Source organism: Girardinichthys multiradiatus, chromosome 5, assembly GCF_021462225.1.
Source record: "Girardinichthys multiradiatus isolate DD_20200921_A chromosome 5, DD_fGirMul_XY1, whole genome shotgun sequence".
Lineage (NCBI taxonomy): Eukaryota > Metazoa > Chordata > Actinopteri > Cyprinodontiformes > Goodeidae > Girardinichthys > Girardinichthys multiradiatus.
This window is the reverse complement of record NC_061798.1, coordinates 17619390-17639540: the sequence shown is the minus strand read 5'-3', so window position 1 is coordinate 17639540 and position 20151 is coordinate 17619390. Positions and strand designations below refer to the sequence as shown.

Genomic DNA, 20151 nt, shown 5'->3' with positions numbered 1-20151 from the left:
ACAGATGGCTTCCTGAGCGCACGTGACTCAGCGAGTGCCGTTTGCGACTTATCAGCTAATAGGGAGGGGAGCTGATTGTGTCTCTCAATTATCCTGGCAGATGAAAGTAACGAGCGAAACAACAGATATACCGCCTCGCTAAATGGGCTCTAATGGGAGAGGTAGAATCTGGAGCAGGGAGGGTGGCAGATAAAAAAGTAGAACAGAAAGGTGGGGGTGGACAGAGTAAAATGGCTTGTCAGAAGACACTCCGCTTTTTTGTAGACAGGAGGGATTACGGTCAAATTGTATTCTTCTAGACCATCAATGGATAAATGACTTATTTCCTTTCATCTTGCACCTCTGTTTTGTCTGGTGTTTGTCACAGTATATTTTTAAAGGGCATGTTCGATTATACTTTTAGACAATTTGCACAGCTCTTTTAGAGAACAAAAATCTTTGTAAGAAAAACAAAATTCAGCTTTTTTTTAAATTTATGTTTAGTCTTTTTCTGAATTATAAAACATTATAGAAGACTGTATTAAGAAAATCATTTGTTTACCTTTAAATGTCTAAAGCAGGTATGTTTTGTAGGTGTATTATTGCACAGTATACAGAATCACCAGCTCTAATGCATACACCATGTTAAGTATGCTTTCGGTACAATGTAATAAAAAATTAAAAAAAAACCACAAAAAAAAACTTCATTCTTGCCTCTAACACTGTAAAAAATGCCTTCATTACATCTTAATCCTGTTAAGGATGAGCTTGCACCTCCTCTTCAGCGGGCTGCAAACCTTCTTACTGACAACATTGTAAGCATTGCTACATCCCATCTTCAGTGATCATAGCCTCCCTCCAATATCCAGTCAGATTTGCTTATCTTCTTGTGTGACCTTGGGCCGCTGCCTAGTGTAAACTTTTAATACGATTTTAGCCTCTGACAGGCACTACATTGTTGTAAAAAACATTGCAAGGGCATAAACACAGTAACATTTTCTAGTTTTTATAGATATGACTTGCATTCTTTCCTACACCACGCTTTCATTTATTTTTATCTTGCTGTGTGCTGACAGACTGAGAGACTGTAGTCAAACACTGGTAAAGGATTGTGCCAGATGAAGCTTCATGGAGAAGTTAATGTTTACATCCAATAATTATACTCCCTGTAGTACCTCTCCAAAATAATAGCTGTCGATCTTAAAAAAATAAAGCTGCTACACAGCAGGAACGGAAGACGAAGCAGTGTTCACAAGAAGTGAATTCTTGATATATAGACACTGACATAGGATGTTTAAAATTTCCTGTGCATGACCAGCATTAGCAGTTTTAATGATAATACTCAAAGCAATAAACACAGCAAACTTTGTAATATAAATAGGTCATACATTTTCTTGTCAAAGGGAAGTGTGAGGGGCTTTGTGCTCGATTAACTGTTATATCCTTGTTGGAGACTCCTACTTTAAAGTGGTATAGTATAGTATAGTATAGTATAGTATAGTATAGTATATTATAGTATAGTATAGTGTATATAAAATATATAGTGGAGGTGGCTAAAAAAGATGACTTGTCAGCCCGGTTGGCTACAATTGCTATGCCAATAGATGACGGCAGAAGATATCACACCCTTCACAGCAGACTTATAGAAGATCTTCAGCATCTTTTGGCAAAACTGAAGGACCTCAGCTTTATCAGGAAGTACAGTCTGCTCTGTTAATTTTTGTACACCGACTCATTGTTGCGTCTCTAGTCTGTTGTCCTGGTGAACACTGAGGTATTTATGCTCCTCCTCCACTTCTACTTCTTCACTCCACTTCTACCATGATTTAAATAGTGTTAAAACATAATTAAAATATATTTTTTAATGAAAAATGTATACTATTAATGAAAACACACATTTTGGGATTTGTAGTTTTCCCTCAAATATTGCTAAATCTTTTATTGTCTTGTTCTCATAAACTTAATATAGCATATTTTTGTATATTTCTCGATACCTCTAGTTAAGAAAGGTATTAAGAAGAAGGACACATCAATTCAACGAAATAAAAGCTAAATTCCCAGTGTTAAACTTTGGAAATATATAATGTAACATATTTGATCACAACATTGCATTATAAATGCTGCACGTTTAATGCGTGGTAGTGGTGTGCCTTTCAACTTTTTTGCCATTTTTGGATATTCCTACATGCCTTATTACCGTGTCATAGACCAACCCTATGAATGTAAAAATAACATTTTCAACAACAGCATCATGGTAAGTTATTCAATGTTTTGAGATAGTAAGTATCCACAACTCTAAATTTTAAAAGACAGTATACAGAAGCACTTCAAAATTTGATCACCCCTGATTAGCATTATTCTTTGAGTAGGTATATAAGCAGCAGTGGATTATGACTATAAGTAGACCTATATTTTCAGTGTAAGCCTTTTTCCTTATTTTGACACTGACTTATTGTACTGCTCTCCCTAAAACTCTGCCCTCAAGCTCAAAACATCCTCACTTGCGTGCAAATATGCTCTGCTGTTCCTCAAAAATGTGCTTCTCCTCCCAGATACACTGCTGATTTCACAAAAGCTCTGCAGTACATTCTGAAGGCTCATCCATGCACCCAGCCATGTTTTCTGAGCCTATAAAATCTCTCCATTCAGTTTTTATTTGTTTTCTGCTGGCTCTTGAAATATAATTTCTCATAAACAGCATTCCACATATGACAGTAACATCACTCTATGTGGCTGTGCATGTTTTACTTCACAGCGTCCCATCAAGGTAATTTTGATAACTAGCTTCTAAAGATCACATATACTTTAAATTAAAATCAGTTCTGTTTTATTACACAGCACAAATTCATATAAAGATCGTCTCAGGGCAGAAGAGGCAGAAAGCCCAATTTAAGTCCTGCTTTAAATGCCGAAATATTTTCTGTATGTTAACATTTGTGGAGTGAAGAAATACAACAGCAAAAGCGGCAGGCTAACTTGATAAAAACATGGCACATGGGTGTATCTTTTTAATGAAGTTAAGGAAACTTTGTTATATTAAATACTGCTCCTGTTTTTCCAAAGGGTAAGCATACATATTAAGATGAAAATATTTTCTTTTCCTTTTGTTAGGAGTTGAGTAACAATTAACCAAGTGAACATATATGTAACCTGTTAGCTCAGATGTTTTTGATGGCCACACCACATTAATGAAATGCACAATACAGGTCCTTCTCAAAATATTAGCATATTGTGATAAAGTTTATTATTTTCCATAATGTCATGATGAAAATTTAACATTCATATATTTTAGATTCATTGCACACTAACTGAAATATTTCAGGTCTTTTATTGTCTTAATATGGATGATTTTGGCATACAGCTCTTGAAAACCCAAAATTCCTATCTCACAAAATTAGCATATCATTAAAAGGGTCTCTAAACGAGCTATGAACCTAATCATCTGAATCAACGAGTTAACTCTAAACACCTGCAAAAGATTCCTGAGGCTTTTAAAACTCCCAGCCTGGTTCATCACTCAAAACCCCAATCATGGGTAAGACTGCCGACCTGACTGCTGTCCAGAAGGCCACTATTGACACCCTCAAGCAAGAGGGTAAGACACAGAAATAAATTTCTGAACGAATAGGCTGTTCCCAGAGTGCTGTATCAAGGCACCTCAGTGGGAAGTCTGTGGGAAGGAAAAAGTGTGGCACAAAACGCTGCACAACGAGAAGAGGTGACCGGACCCTGAGGAAGATTGTGGAGAAGGGCCGATTCCAGACCTTGGGGGACCTGCGGAAGCAGTGGACTGAGTCTGGAGTAGAAACATCCAGAGCCACCGTGCACAGGCGTGTGCAGGAAATGGGCTACAGGTGCCGCATTCCCCAGGTCAAGCCACTTTTGAACCAGAAACAGCGGCAAAAGCACCTGACCTGGGCTACAGAGAAGCAGCACTTGACTGTTGCTCAGTGATCCAAAGTACTTTTTTCGGATGAAAGCAAATTCTGCATGTCATTCGGAAATCAAGGTGCCAGAGTCTGGAGGAAGACTGGGGAGAAGGAAATGCCAAAATGCCAGAAGTCCAGTGTCAAGTATCCACAGTCAGTGATGGTCTGGGGTGCCGTGTCAGCTGCTGGTGTTGGTCCACTGTGTTTTATCAAGGGCAGGGTCAATGCAGCTAGCTATCAGGAGATTTTGGAGCACTTCATGCTTCTATCTGCTGAAAAGCTTTATGGAGATGAAGATTTCATTTTTCAGCATGACCTGGCACCTGCTCACAGTGCCAAAACCACTGGTAAATGGTTTACTGACCATGGTATCACTGTGCTCAATTGGCCTGCCAACTCTCCTGACCTGAACCCCATAGAGAATCTGTGGGATATTGTGAAGAGAACGTTGAGAGACTCAAGACCCAACACTCTGGATGAGCTAAAGGCCGCTATCGAAGCATCCTGGGCCTCCATAAGACCTCAGCAGTGCCACAGGCTGATTGCCTCCATGCCACGCCGCATTGAAGCAGTCATTTCTGCCAAAGGATTCCCGACCAAGTATTGAGTGCATAACTGTACATGATTATTTGAAGGTTGACGTTTTTTGTATTAAAAACACTTTTCTTTTATTGGTTGGATGAAATATGCTAATTTTGTGAGATAGGAATTTTGGGTTTTCATGAGCTGTATGCCAAAATCATCCGTATTAAGACAATAAAAGACCTGAAATATTTCAGTTAGTGTGCAATGAATCTAAAATATATGAATGTTAAATTTTCATCATGACATTATGGAAAATAATGAACTTTATCACAATATGCTAATATTTTGTGAAGGACCTGTAGTTTTAGAAAGCATAAATGAAATCCCAAAACTAATTGTAATATAAAAGTCTTCAATTCTCAAAGAACTATAGAAGGTACTGTTTAAATTTATTGTTGAATGAAATACAAATTGTCAATTCAAATACAGTCAGAATGTAAACTTTTTATTCACTTTTAATTAGCATTATTATACTGATGGTAAATTGTATTTTACTGATGTTAGCACTCACTCTATAGATTGGGGAATGGATGTTGTCTGCTGAGGCCAGACAATCCGTAACTGATGCTGATAAATAAAAAGAGAACACCAACCATCAGGCAGGGATATCATGTTTTCCATTGGCTTTTAGGTTTTTATGATCAATTCCAAAACAGTGGGTGCGTGCTCAAAAGAATGCTATGAAAGGGGCTAAAAGAAACACAAAACTTATTATATTTAATGTATCCTATAATCGCAAAGTATTTTCCATTCCTTTTTATTTACTTCTTGATGCAAGGTGCTGCAACTGTCAGAAACCTGGATATCAATATTTTGTCCAAAGAAACATCAGTTAAAAGAAAGTGGATGTGGACTGCAATAAACATTTTCATAAAAGTCCAACCACACCATACTTTTGTGCAGTTATAATTATTGGATGTATTAAAACGTATAATTAAAAATCATAATTAATAATTATTGAGTTACTAGCACAACAATTGGGATTATTTAGCTACTAGTAACTGTTGATAATTAAAATTAACAACTGGAGTTGGTTATTAATAATTGTTAGCCAAAATCACGTTAAATGTAGCTGTACTATTAAACCATTAATCAAAGGAGTAATTGAGCACTAATCTTATTAACAGATCGCTTTCATATAAAATAAGCACAGACGCCTTCTCTTTATCTATGTGAAAATGTATTAAACAAATTAGTTTTGCCAAACTTTCACCTAACTAGGATGCTCACTAACTACTGAAAGGATAAAATAATAATCAAGAGTAAAAATTAAAAAATCAATCAATTTATAGTGAATGCAAACTGAGTAATTATGGAGATCAAACCAGTAATTTATGGGCGAAGATAGGAATAATCAAGTAGTATCAAGTAATAATGGATCTCTCTGGACATATCCACATAGATGAAAGAGTTTGGACCAGCCACTGTCAGCCGACAAAAAACAGGAAGACCAGACCAACATAGCGACTGTTTAGCTCACAAGCAACCTAGCTCCTTGCCACCATCAGCTAATGGCTAACTGGTATGAAACAATAGAAATAATACTTATACTGGGAATTGGCAGAAAAAGGGGTCAATGAAACAGGCATGAGACAAAGAAATTATCAGATCCACTTTTGTGACGTTATGGCTCCAACAATACATTCAAAGCTATAGTTGTTTATGACTTATTTCTAACCAGCTGATTTAACGGTTTCTTCATTGACTGAGATAAGTATCCCAACTATTTAAATCTGTAAATCTGAAATAAAAAAGGGATCAGTTGAAGGCAAAACCAGTCTGCTTCAACATTTCCTATTTTCTCTGTTCAGCCATTTTGTTCAAATGGATCCCAGGGTTACATTTTCCTCCCAATGTGTTTATTGCGCAGTTGTAACTATAGGAGAATCATGTATGAGGTTAGAGACTTTACTTGAATGTTACATTATTACATCAATTTGGTTGTCTGTAGTGTTTATGTATCTATGTTAAAGCAATGTGGCTGTACCTAGAAGAACAAATTAATTCAGAATTTTATCTGAACCTTTTTATGCAAAACACCAATTACAGGCAATATAATACTCAAACGTCTCAAATCATCGTATAATCTAAGGAATTAATTTATACTGCATTTTCTCCTAATTTTTAAATTTGATAAAAATACTCAAAACAGAAAGAGTCTACTTTGAAGATACTTTTTCCCACTTTAGTGTTGACTGAGGGAATTTGTTTATTCTGTCTTGCCTACCACAGAGATACATTTCAGTCTTCTAGAATAAACCCTGACAGTGCACAGTAAGAGGAAAATAAATAACTGATGAAAAATGGATGGGAGCCAGAACTGGTAAAGGGACTCACAAACAGTGTCCAGCTTGTGTGTTAGAGCCAATTCACTAAATATAAATGTGGGGAACTGAGCATTCACCCAGAAAAGGAAGCTACAGTAGATGTTAGAATATGGACATTTGTCTGAACGTGAGCTTGAGATTACTGCAAAGAAAAGAGTTTTGCCAAATGGCTCATAGCAAAATATGCATGTATAAGACAAGATTCTATGATGCAGAGTAAAAATAATATGTTAAACTATGGCTTCTTTGTGCTACACCAGCATTGTGCACTAACCAGTTTCTGACAGGAGCTTGATGGACTCCAGCACACGCTCAGTGTAGACCCCAGGTTCGTAGTTTTCCATCTCAGCGTTAATGATGTGGACCACACGAGCAGCTCGTCCACGAATGGCTCCAGCAGTCCGGTCAAGAGTGTCCACGTCTCCCTCTTGCAGGGCAATTACACATTTGTTGACGTCCTCAAGGATGTGGTTCTCTGGAGAGAAAGAATGAAATCGGCTTGAATCAAACAAGTGAGACTAAACCTTTTTTCTCCTTTAAAAACAGAAATACTGTATGAAATTAGATTGTTTTTCTCAAGAGAACCACTTTTTCTCTTCGAAGAATAAAGTACCTCTTTAAAAATGTTTGCTGATCATCACATATCATCTTCACTGGGTAAATATATCACATTCCTCTCTGAATGCTATACCCCTCTCTACACAACTGCATATCTGTTCTGTGTTTAGAGGGTGTAGTGGGATATTCCGCCTTAGGAAAATAAAGTGAATGTGATACTGAAGTTCCAGTATAGCCAGTGTGCCATGCATTTCTTGGTAAGCATTGCAACTGTGGGATGCAATTTATACAACACATACCTGCTACAAAAATGTATGTGAGTGCTACTTAAATATCGGAGCAATGACCCAATTTATGACATTACTTCATCTCTTGTCATCCTGTCCAGAAGCTCTGTTTGCACTACTCAAGATTCCCTCACCTCGGCATGCTGATGACAGCCTGACTTATTTTTCAATAAAGCTTAAAACATATTCGGTCAGTTGCCAAGTTTCCAAAAGAACTGCAGATGTGAATGAGCTTAAAGGTATAATCTTGGTAAAACACATTAAATGGTGACATTTAAGTTTGGGTTTTACATTGTCCCTTTTTCAAATACAGTACAGACCAAAAGTTTGGACACACCTTCTCATTCAAAGAGTTTTCTTTATTTTCATGACTATGAATATTGTAGCTTCACACTGAAGGCATCAAAACTATGAATTAACACACGTGGAATTATATACTGAACAAAAAAGTGTGGAACAACTGAAGATATGTCTTATTTTCTAGGTTCTTCAAAGTAGCCACCTTTTGCTTTGATTACTGCTCTGCACACTCTTGGCATTCTGTTGATGAGCTTCAAGAGGTAGTCACTTGAAATGGTTTTCACTTCACAGGTGTGCCCTGTCAGGTTTAATAAGTGGGATTTCAAGCCTTAAAAATGGGGTTGTGACCATCAGTTGTGTTGTGCAGGAGGTGGATACAGTACACAGCTGATAGTCCTACTGAATAGACTGTTAGAATTTGTATTATAGCAAGAAAAAGCAGCTAAGTAAAGAAAAACGAGTGGCCATCATTACTTTAAGAAATGAAGGTCAGTCAGTCCAAACAATTGGGAAAACTTTGAAAGTGTCCCCTAGTGCAATCACAAAAACCATCAGGCGCTACAAAGAAGCTGGCTCACATGAGGACCGCCCCAGGAAAGGAAAACCAAGAGTCACCTCTGCTGCGGACGATAAGTTCATCCGAGTCACCAGCCTCAGAAATTGCAGGTTAACAGCAGCTCAGATTAGAGAACAGGTCAATGCCACACAGAGTTCTAGCAGCAGACACATCTCTAGAACAACTATTAAGAGGAGACTGTGTGAATCAGGCCTTCATGGTAAAATAGCTGCTAGGAAACCACTGCTGAGGACAGGCAACAAGCAGAAGAGACTTGTTTGGGCTAAAGAACACAAGGAATGGACATTAGACCAGTGGAAATCTGTGCTTTGGTCTGATGAGTCCAAGTTTGAGATCTTTGGTTCCAACCACCGTGTCTTTGTGAAGCGCAGAAGAGGTGAACGGATGGACTCTACATGCCTGGTTCCCACCGTGAAGCATAGAGGAGGGGGTGTGATGGTGTGGGGGTGCTTTGCTGGTGACACGGTTGGGGATTTATTCAAAATTGAAGGCAGACTGAACCAGCATGGCTACCACAGCATCTTGCAGCGGCATGCTATTCCATCCGGTTTGCGTTTAGTTGGACCATCATTTATTTTTCAACAGGACAATGACCCCAAACACACCTCCAGGCTGTGTAAGGGCTATTTGACCAAGAAGGAGAGTGATGGGGTGCTGCTCCAGATGACCTGGCCTCCACAGTCATCGGACCTGAACCCAATCGAAATAGTTTGGGGTGAGCTGGACCGCAGAGTGAAGGCAAAAGGGCCAACAAGTGCTAAGCATCTCTGGGAACTCCTTCAAGACTGTTGGAAAACCATTTCAGGTGACTACCTCTTGAAGCTCATCAATAGAATGCCAAGAGTGTGCAGAGCAGTAATCAAAGCAAAAGGTGGCTACTTTGAAGAACCTAGAATATAAGACATATTTTCAGTTGTTTCACACTTTTCTGTTCAGTATATAATTCCACATGTGTTAATTCATAGTTTTGATGCCTTCAGTGTGAAGCTACAATATTCATAGTCATGAAAATAAAGACAACTCTTTGAATGAGAAGGTGTGTCCAAACTTTTCGTCTGTACTGTAAGTCAAAGACCCCTAATTGTGAAAGTACCGTATTTTCCGCGCTATAAGGCGCATTTAGAAACCTTTAATTTTCTCAAAAAATTACAGTGCGCCTTGTAATCCGGAGCGCCTTATATATGGATCAATTGGTTAATTGGTTGATCCATACTGGTTGTACACGGCGCTCTGTTAAAATGTTTCAGTACGACTGGTAAACTACAAAGCCGCACCGCTTGCAGCATTACGGCTACCGTAGTCAGGGGCGTCACCGAAGTAATAGCGGTAAACACCTGTACTGTGCTTACTCCTAGTCCAACACCACTTGTGTGTGTATAACGTCCCCAAAATGGCACCTTTCAAGAGACACGCTTACGATGCTGAGTTCAAACTCAAGGCTGTCAGCTACGCAGTCGAACATGGGAATAGAGCAGCAGCGAGAGAATTCAACATTAATGAATCAATGGTACGGAAGTGGAGGAAGCAAGAAGATGACCTGTACCAAGTAAAGAAGACTAAAAAGAGTTTCCGAGGGAATAAAGCGAGATAGCCACAGTTGGAGGACAAACTCGAACAGTGGGTTGTTGAACAGAGAGCAGCAAGTAGAAGCGTCTCTACAGTCACTATTCGTATGAAGGCAACAGCGCTAGCACAGGACATGAACATCAATGAATTTCAAGGCGGTCCTTCTTGGTGTTTTCGTTTTATGAAAAGACGTAATCTCTCCATTCGCACACAAACTACCGTCTCGCAGCAACTGCCAAAAGATTACCAAGAAAAGCTGGCCACGTTCCGCGCATACTGCAAAAACAAGATCACTGAAAAGAAGATCAATTTGAACAATTTCGAGAGTTAACGCTACTATATTGTGAATGTACTAACGTTTGATTTAGTGCATCAAACTGTTTCTTTTACGTGTTTACTGAATCAGGAAAAAGTTCCCTTTCACGTTTTAACTAACGTTTGATTTCAACTTCAACTTCATAGACTCCAATGCATTCCTAACGTGCGGTTGGCTCTATTCAATAGAATTCTATGTAGAGGAGACCTTACCATGAGAGTGAATGGAGTTATCAGAACGCTGGTTTGTAGTGTATTAATAAAGTTTGACTGACTGACTTATCTGACTGTTTTGTTGACATTCTCTTTAGCACAGCTCCATCTAGTGGATGCATAACGCAACCCCAGTCAAACGTTTGATTGCAGTAGCTTCTATTCTATGCGCCTTATAATCCGGTGTGCCCTATATATGAAAACAGTTCTAAAATAGGCCATTCATTGAAGGTGCGCCTTATAGTGCGGAAAATACGGTATTTAAATAAGACTCTTACATCTCAGCAAAAGAAATAGACCCTATCCAGAAGCAGTAAAGCACTTTAAATTTCACACACTTCATCCCAATACATATAAATAAATATAGATTTAACTTGTTGTTTCACAAAATGCTATACATTTCCTAAACATTTCCTAACAAAGATTTTGGATATGCCAAAAAACATGGCAAGATAAAAAAGATAGTTACAGCAGATTTAATATGTTAGTATGTTTTTCTTTTTGTCTTTTTTCTCTTGAAGAAGTCATCTTGGAAACCATACTGCTGTGAAAAATACAAGCACACTCTTACCTGAGACAGAAAGGAAGTCGTCCACAGATGTGATGTCGTCCACTGCCTCAGTCAGAATGCGCACTTGCTTCTCCCACTGATCCTTGAACACGTCCATGTTGTCCTGGGCCACCTTGCTTTGAGGCCGGGCAGCCAGAGTGAGCGCAGCATTTATAACCTTGACAGGAAGACAGTCCTTGTTGTAATGTTATTGCATTCCATATGCATTTATGTTAATAAAATAAACTCATTTTTGAACAATTACCAGTTTTCTCTGATTTAGGACATGTTTTGCGATATTATTATGCTCAGTATGTATGTTTGGTTGCTGCAAACAACAACATAAATAATAACCCTGCTTTACCCTGCTTGTCTTTAAAAAAGACAAAAAATGCAATTCCTTATTGCCTCAAAATGTAAACCTAAAATACTTAGCTCTGTAAAGTTGGACAATCTTAAACAGAAAAATGGAGCTCAATCTTTCAACATTTTCTTTTCTCACTGACTCTAAATAGATGTCTTTGCCAACTCCAATTTAAATATGGAAGCCCCCATGCCACAGCTCCATCTGTAAATTATAGGTAAAGGCAAAAGAAGGGTCAGACATCTGAATAAACCCAAAGCGAGTGCCTTAAAAATATAATCCAGGATAATTATGGCTTAGAAGACTTTTTTTTTCACCCAAACATTTTAAGCCTCACCATTTAAAATTCATATATTCAACAGGATTTTTTTGACTGCAAACTTTTTTATTCTTTTCTAAACCTGTGTGGAAAGAGGGAGCACTGACAGCATGAATGACAGCATCGTATATTCATAGAATATTGTACTGAGAATCATTTTCAGCTCCACATTAATACATAGTCAATATTCTAAGCAGTATTTCTGGTTACTGTACTTTATTTATGGGACTGCATCAAATTAAAGGGACACACATGATACAGGGTAAGAACCTGTTTGACTTTAAATATTTAGTAATATTGTAAACACAATTAACTGAAATGATTAAAAGGTTCTCAGTACAATTTGTATTGAATTGAGCATCAACAGATGAGAATGGTCACTTTGTAACAAAAGTTAATGCCCACATCGTTTTACCAAATATAACTTTGGGATCTACATTATTTACACATAATAATATTAATAATAATTCTGAAGGCAGGTGTAATTTATTTTCCCATTTTTAAATGTAGACAATCTTAAAATAAATTAGCAGTACTGTCGGATTGATCGACTCTACCATTCATTACAAATCAGTTTTGCCATCTGCTAATCTTATAAAACTTAAACATATATTATTTTTCACATTCATTTCTCATAATAATGACTGAACTATTTTATTCAAGGGTAATTTAAGTTTGTGTATCCCGCACAACATTCAACACCTAATTTAAGAAAGAAACGCTCATCTTACACACATCTCAAGTTCTTCACTAATTAATTGGAATTTAGATTTGAAATTAATCAGAAAATTATAAAGGAGATTAACAAATCTGAGATTACCATGTTGATCTAAGAGAGATTATCAGGGTACAAAGAGCTGTGGAGGCTTCAGCACCTGACAAGGACTACAGCCCACCTGCTAGGCCACCTTGTGCCACAGAAAACAACTGCCTACATGCTATTTACTGCTTAAAAGTGATTTTCTCTGACAATTTCTAGCCATGGCTTTAAATCCTCCCACTCATGCCTGAGGTCTGGAACTGCTGAGGTTTCAGTGGTGGATGCAGGAAGGAATAGGGATGGGATATATGGACCGGTGCTCTAGGGATGGGAAAGCCCCTCCCACACCATCCCCCAGCATTCCAACCAGGGCAAGTCATTGAAGTTTGTTACAAATCTTTCTAAACTCCTCTGTCTTTGATTTTTTTAAATTATATTTTATTTATTGAAGGTATAACAAGACAAAACAGACAAGAAAAAGCCCTTAGAACAAGCTCCACTTAAATGTCTGTCACTGAAAGAGCTGTTGGTATTTGTCACTACGACTGAATTTCATCAAGCCTTCCTGTGGTCTATTATGAGTCTGTGTGTGTGTGTTCCTGTCTTGGCATCACAGTGAGAACCATTTTCCCGATTTCACCATCAAATTGAGGACCGTTTGTACCAAAGTGAGGACATTTTGCTGGTCCTCACGACCTATTTTGCTAATGGTTAGGTTTAGGACTAAGGTGTGAATTGACTTTAGGGTTAGGCATGCACTGGTAATGGTTAGGGTTAGGGTTATTGTCAGGGTTAGGGCATAGAAAGGGTTGAAAATGACTAAAAATAAATGGAAGTCAATGGGAGTCAAGACATGGTCCTCACTACATATAGCAAAACAAGAGTGTGTGTGTGTGTTTGTGTGTTTGTGTGTGCGTGGTTGTTTGTCTTTTGTGCCTCTGTGTTGCCCTGTGATGAACTGGCAACCTGTCCAGGGTGTACCCCTCCTCTTGCTCACTGAAGGCTGGAGATGGTGCTGGCTCCCCCCCTGGACCCTGCAACGATAACTGGGTATCGAATGGATGGATGTTTCCTTTTTCTTCCACTTCACAATTAAGCACTACTTGTATGTTTCTATCAAATCAAATATCCTAAATACGCTAAAATGTGTGGTTCTTATGTGATAAACTGCGAAAGTTCAAAGTTCAGCACACAAGGGTTGCTACACTGCATGATTCAGCTGCTGATTTGTTTCCTTTGTCTCTATGTTCCTACAGAGGAGTTGTTGACCTGCTCTGCTCATCGTTAGACTGTTGCAGTTCGTAACCTTCGTCACAAAGGGAATTCTGTCATCTCAGCTTCCGCCCTGATCAGAGATTATCTCTCCTCTCTGTTGTTGAGTTGCACAGGCACCTTCTGAGCGTGTTATTACGCACACCGAAAACTGAGTTTGAAGTTGTTCTGTGCGAGCAGCAGCCAGATGGTTTGTGGTCCGGACGGACCCAGTGAGGCATAGACTACATCTTGGAATTGAATAGTCAAATATCCTTGACAATTATGTTTTAAATGACATGTGGCAACTTTAGTTTAGGCTGTGAATTGTTACCCAAACTGATTTAACATAAATCTCCGCCCCAAAAAATCAAACATCTGCAAATTACTTGTCAGGTTAAACACAGTGTCCACTCTGTCTTCACTTTGTACAAAATCTAATCTTGTCAGAATTAATCAACTTCTAAATTATTCATGGATATTGACACAATTATCTATTGTTTAGTTCCATCAATATTTCAAACCCTTTGAATTCTCCAGTTTGCCTTTAATGTTGTTCAGATCACCGTAACACAGCTTAAGTTGGTGTTAAATGAAAAATAAACTTCTACTGTCTACTGCTGTGCTTTGTGTTTATTACTGGATGCTGTTGCTAAGTTTTCATCCATGTGGAGTATGTCCACCCCATTTCCCATTTGATGTTTTTTGCTCAGTACATACATCACTGCTTGGGCACTTAAATGTGTCTTACCTGTGTGTTTATATGTGTGTTATTTTCACACCCAGAAATGTCTGTTTTACAAATGTCTGTTCCCAGAGTCAGAAAAGAAACAGGAAAAAATTATATTGAAATATACAACACATTTGTAGGAATACTTATCAGAATGTTACCTTGGGGAAGTATAAGACCATTTTAACCAAACAAAAGAAGCGCTTAAACAGAGTAACACAAATGTGTTAGATAGAAAGAGAACTTACCTCTTAGATACGTTATAGTTTTCAACACAAGGATCATGTTTACCATTGGGTTTCTTTTGGAGATTTCAACCTGAAACTGTTTCTATCAATCATGTCCAAATGCAACTAAAATGTGTATTTAAATAGTTGAGCTGTTGAATATTTGTTCTGTGCTCCTCTGCATACCTTCTTTTTTGATTTTTTATAGGACAATATTTCAGAGACGTTATCACCAAGACATGGCAGCAGCTGAGTTTAAGCGTTTAAGGAAGTTTAAGGAAGTTTAAGGAACTTGGGCTAAACTGTCTCAGAACAGATGAGGAAAAAAACACCTCTTTGTTCCACTTCCTCTTTGTTCCTCTTTCCCCAGTCACAAAGTCTGAGTCGATTACGTTTTTAATCCCTCTCTGTTGAGTGTGTCCAAGGGGTATCAGGAGACGATTCTTTTCCAAGTTTTCAGAGTCAGTGGATTACAGAGGGTGTACATAGCAGAAAATGTACATTAAAGTCTGAATCTTAACTTCAGCTTTTCTACTCCATTTCTACTTTTCGTTCTGTGTTGTCCCATGTGAAAAGGCCTTCCCTAAACCGTGGAAATAATGGATCAGTTTTAACTTCCCGCTATGTCTGCATTCTGAGAAATGGTTCTACAAGTTATGAGTACTTGTTGAATTCTGCAAACTATGATTTTTTTCTGCCATTTCAGGTTGTTCCAATATATATATAAAAAAAAACTATCTAAAGCTAATCTTATGAGATCAGCTCAGCATGGCTAAAAACCAAAAATTGTTGGGCACACCATGTATGCAGCTTGCAGTAAAATTGTTTTTTCAAGCACTCACCTGTGGACATAGACTGTCAATTTGGGTGGCTGCCATCCGTACCAACTTCACACCTTCTTCATTGTTGGAGATGGAGCAAGCCAGGTTGGCCACCTGAATAAAGCAAGCAAAAAAGGAACATTTACACTATACTAAAGTATATTTGCAAACTAAGGAAACACCACATAGATGTAGCCCAGTTATATTTGTTCAAGTTGTGTTAGGGAATATTAAATCCCACAGGAAGCTTATTTAACTAATGCTCCGATGAGCAGCATAAGAAGGCTTGAACAGATCAAGAAAGAGCTTTCATTAAGAAAGGTAAAAATGTCACCAACAATGTCAGACGAAGCAAGAGAGCTGCAACAGGGATGGGGCTTTACGACATTATCTTCACAGAGGGAAGTAAAGCTGTGAGCTGGCTAGGAATTCTATGATTTTGGTCAGAAAGAATAGGTTGATAGCTATTGGGGTCGCAGTTGTATTCAGCAATATTTAGGAGAAGGATAATGTATTTTAGAGTATTGAAATGCACCAGTGTCTTGCAAAAGCATTCATACCTCTTGAACTTTTTCAGATTTTGTCATGTTACAACCACAAACCTGAATGTACTTTATTATAAATGTATGTTATAGACAAAAATTAAGTATGGGGATAATTGTGGAGTGGAAGGAAAATAATACATGGTTTTCATTTTTTTAAAGAAGGAAAATATGAAGTAGGACTTGCATTTGTTCACTTTTTTATGTATTTTTTGAGGCACTGGGGACCTATTTTGTAAGTTGACCAACAGGAAATGGGGTGAAGAGAGAGAGAAGACATGCAGCAAAGGTCAACTTGAACCTATGGTGGCTACGTCGAGGACTATAGCCTCCGTTAATTAGGTCTCACGCTTTTGCCCCGTGTCACCACTGCGCCCCCGTTACACTTTTATTGGGACATGAATAAATATTATCCTGTGCAAACAGGTGCCTCCAGATGTCAACTTATAATAAAATAGAGTCTGCCTATGTGTAATTAATTCTCCATTCCGTGAGGTCTCAGAGACATGTTGAATGAATGAATTGCATTACTGAAGAAGCAACATTATGAAGACTGAGGAGATCTATACATGACCACGTAAAGTAAAAAAGTAGACAACAAGAACTTTGATCAGAGAAGCAGCCAAGGGCCTCATACTGGAGAGGCTGCAGAGATCCAAAGCACAGATGGGACAATCTGTTAATAGGACTACTGCTTGTCTTGTACTTCACAAATCTGGCCTTTATGAAAAAGTAGCAAGCAAAAAGATGTCCTATTTAAAGCCATGTTAGGGACCCAGCAAAAATGTGCAATAAAGTACTGTGGTGAAATGACAACAAAATTAAACATTTTGGCCCACTTCCAAAATAGGGACAGGAAAGTAATCAGAGTTAATGGGAAAAGCATAGATCTAAATAGATGACAACTTGGGAATATTGGGGGAGAGGTCCATCTCCTGTAGGAGATCAAGCATAAACATACTGTCAGAGCTACAATAGAATGGTTCAAATTATGCATATTCATGTGTTAGAATGGTCCAGTCAAAGACAAGACCTAATTTTAATTCAGAATTGCCAAGACTTACAAATTCCTGTTCAAAGATGCAAAACAAGAAATAGCAGACATTTTAGCATCTAGATGTACAAAACTGGCAGAGAGACACCCCAAAAGACTTCATGACACTTTACACAGTTTGCTTTAGTTGTTGTTTGTTGTTGCTATTTTTTTTCCACAAACATAATTTTATGGACTTTTTAATTATTATAGGATAATTGTAAGGAACTAGAATGTCTCTGGTGTAGCAGGGCGATATTGAACAGGTTGTAGCCTTCAGTTGCAGAGAGATAATTAAATTCATTTGGATCCAAAATGACTTGGTTCAAGCAAAACGAACAATGAAAACAGAATTTATTAGAATAATGTTTCCAAAATTGCTCTGATGTCCAGCTAGTATGTCTAAATCATTGAGGGACTTTGGCAGAGCAGATAGGGTGCCTAATTTCATAATTAAGGTGCTAGGTGGGCTTTATGACCAAAAAAAAAAACAATCATGCTTTCTCTCTCAGAGTACCGTCTTCTGATTAAATGCCTTAAACCAGACCTTTGGATCCTTAAAATAAATGTTGCCACTTATTTTAGCTGGTTTTTTAATTACTTAGTTAATTTTGGTGCATGAACAGTTCGCTTGTTCTAAACGGATTAAATGTGCTTCAGATAATTTAAAGACTGCGTAATATGGGCTCTGGATGCAATATACCCTAAAGAGCTGGTTGAGTAAATTTACAAAGACAAAAACATCACCGGTGTAAAATTGAGTATTTTAAATCACGATATCTGAATCATTAACTTTTATTGACAGGATCAAACACACAAGCGCACAAAGCTCATGTCCAGCATGAAGTTATCAAATTTATCCACACCATCACTGCAGCTCATAGCTAATTTTCATAGCTTTTAAACCCTTCAAAACCCCAATCCCATTCCCAAAAAAAATCAGATTTCAGCATAAACCTTTGGGCTTTGAGACTGAACTGAACAGACGTGTGCCTGTTGGCAGCGAAAGGTGCCAGTCTGCATTAGCACTTCTAGTGCTCATGTCACTGTTTGAGAGAAAGTGAGGTAAATCAAATTTGTTTTAGAGGACTCTTGCTTAGAGCTCTGTCTCTTTACTTGTGACAGCAATGAGCACATTGATGGATTACAGTCCTTTATGTGAAGCATGGAGTGTGTGTGTGTGTGTGTGTGTGTGTGTGTGTGTGTGCGTGTGTGTGTATGTGTGTTTAAAGTGGTGTGAGAGAGTGGGAGTGTGTGATTGTGAGTTGGTGCCCCATAAATGTGAGTGGCAGTTTGCAGTGGATTTGCTTCAGAACCATGCAAAGCAAATCTTTCAACTTTAATGCAGTTGCTGATGTTATCGTAGACTTAAGAGGTGATTTTCAAAACTTTTATGACATTTTTATGTTTTAAAATATCTGTCTTTTTCTTTACAACGTACATTTATAATTAATAAGACTGAGTGGGTTATTGAAATTTTTACCCACAAAACAAATCTGCTAGATTGGTTTTTCCTGACATTTATCATGTTGTCTTCCAGAACAGTGGTCAGCAACCTTTTTAGGCCAAAGATCCCCTAGCTCTGTCTGAGAAGAATCTATCGACTGTAATGTAAACAAAAATACACAACGATAATAGTATCTACAATGGGAGACCACTCTATTTTAACAATATTTGAGAACTCTGTTCAATGGATTGATTAGAACTGCTGTTTTGTTTTACCATTTTTATAAAACTTTAACAAGCTTCAGTTATTTCACTTATTTGAACTTATTTAGTGCAAACAAACAAATCATACACATACATAGTACAAACAGATTTATTTTTTTATGGAAAGTAGTTTAAACTAAAGAAAACAACAGTGCTAGGGTGCCACGTTAGGGTAACCAAAACAATTGTCAGACATTGTGTTAAGTCAGTGTGATGGCTGAGACTGGACCATCTCTGACAGTGCTTTGTAGTTTGGTTTAAAGTTGCTGACTGCAAGTCTGAGACAGTCTGTGAGGTGGTTATCAGTCAGGCAGTGCCTGGACGTTGATTTTATTATTTTTATTTGTAAAAAATGTCACCTCACACATATAGGTGGACCCAAAATATGCATTTACTTTTAGAGCACACTGAGTAAGGAGGAAAAACGTATCTCTGCTCACAAGTCCCCAAAAGCAATTGTCTTTGGAACTGCCTTTAAGTTCAATCTCATTTTGGAAGTCAATTATTTCCATATCAACCCCACTTGGCAAAGATAAAACATGCTGAAATTTGGTAGCAATCTGTTTTGTTGGGACCCACAGCCAGGGATACAACATTAAACTCCGGTACGGACTTTTCTGGAACTTTCAAAATAAATGCAGTAACCTTCTTCCGGCACACCCAGGAAACGGGATAACTGCGGACTTCCTGTGACGCCACTACCCAAATAAAAGCCCAGCTGTTGCTACATCCGCCCTCTTCCACACGGCTTTCGAAAGGGACCGGATAGGGGAGACGAGCGCACTGATGTCTCTTTTGCTGGCAAAAAGACATAAACTCTTCAAACTGTATAAGTATAAGCATTGCTGACTTTCTCTCCGAGCCCTGCAGAAGCAAACGGTGTTCAAGATAAGCCCCTGCAAAGACGCGGTCTCCCAGTCTGGAAGGAAGACATCAGAGACCGTGTTAACCCGTGTGGTCAGCGGACAGGACGGGCCGCCCAGCTACAGCTCCGGAGCTAACCCTTATACCACCAGCGCCGCGCCGAGGTTAGCTGAAAGCTATCCGCTTGTTGACTGTGGACGTTTCTTCAAACTTCGCCCCTTGGACAACATTTTCTCACCATGGTCAGAGGTTGGGTTTGGGCAGAAAAATAACAGAAAGATTTAGATTGAAATGATCTAAACCTTTTTCATCTTATGAAGTTTGGTTTTGTTTGTGTGAAACTC

General features: G+C 38.3%; 1 protein-coding gene across 1 annotated transcript in view; it reads right to left on the bottom strand.

Annotated features, from left to right (window-relative positions):
* The window catches only part of ctnna2 (catenin (cadherin-associated protein), alpha 2), a 466961-nt gene that overhangs the window by 76331 nt on the left and 370479 nt on the right, over positions 1-20151 (bottom strand). The window contains exons 10-12 of the mRNA XM_047366904.1: positions 15680-15772; positions 11208-11364; positions 7095-7295 (exon numbers count right to left, since the gene is read on the bottom strand). Of these exons, the coding sequence (XP_047222860.1) occupies positions 7095-7295; positions 11208-11364; positions 15680-15772 (451 nt within the window). The remainder of the gene's footprint in view (positions 1-7094; positions 7296-11207; positions 11365-15679; positions 15773-20151) is intronic.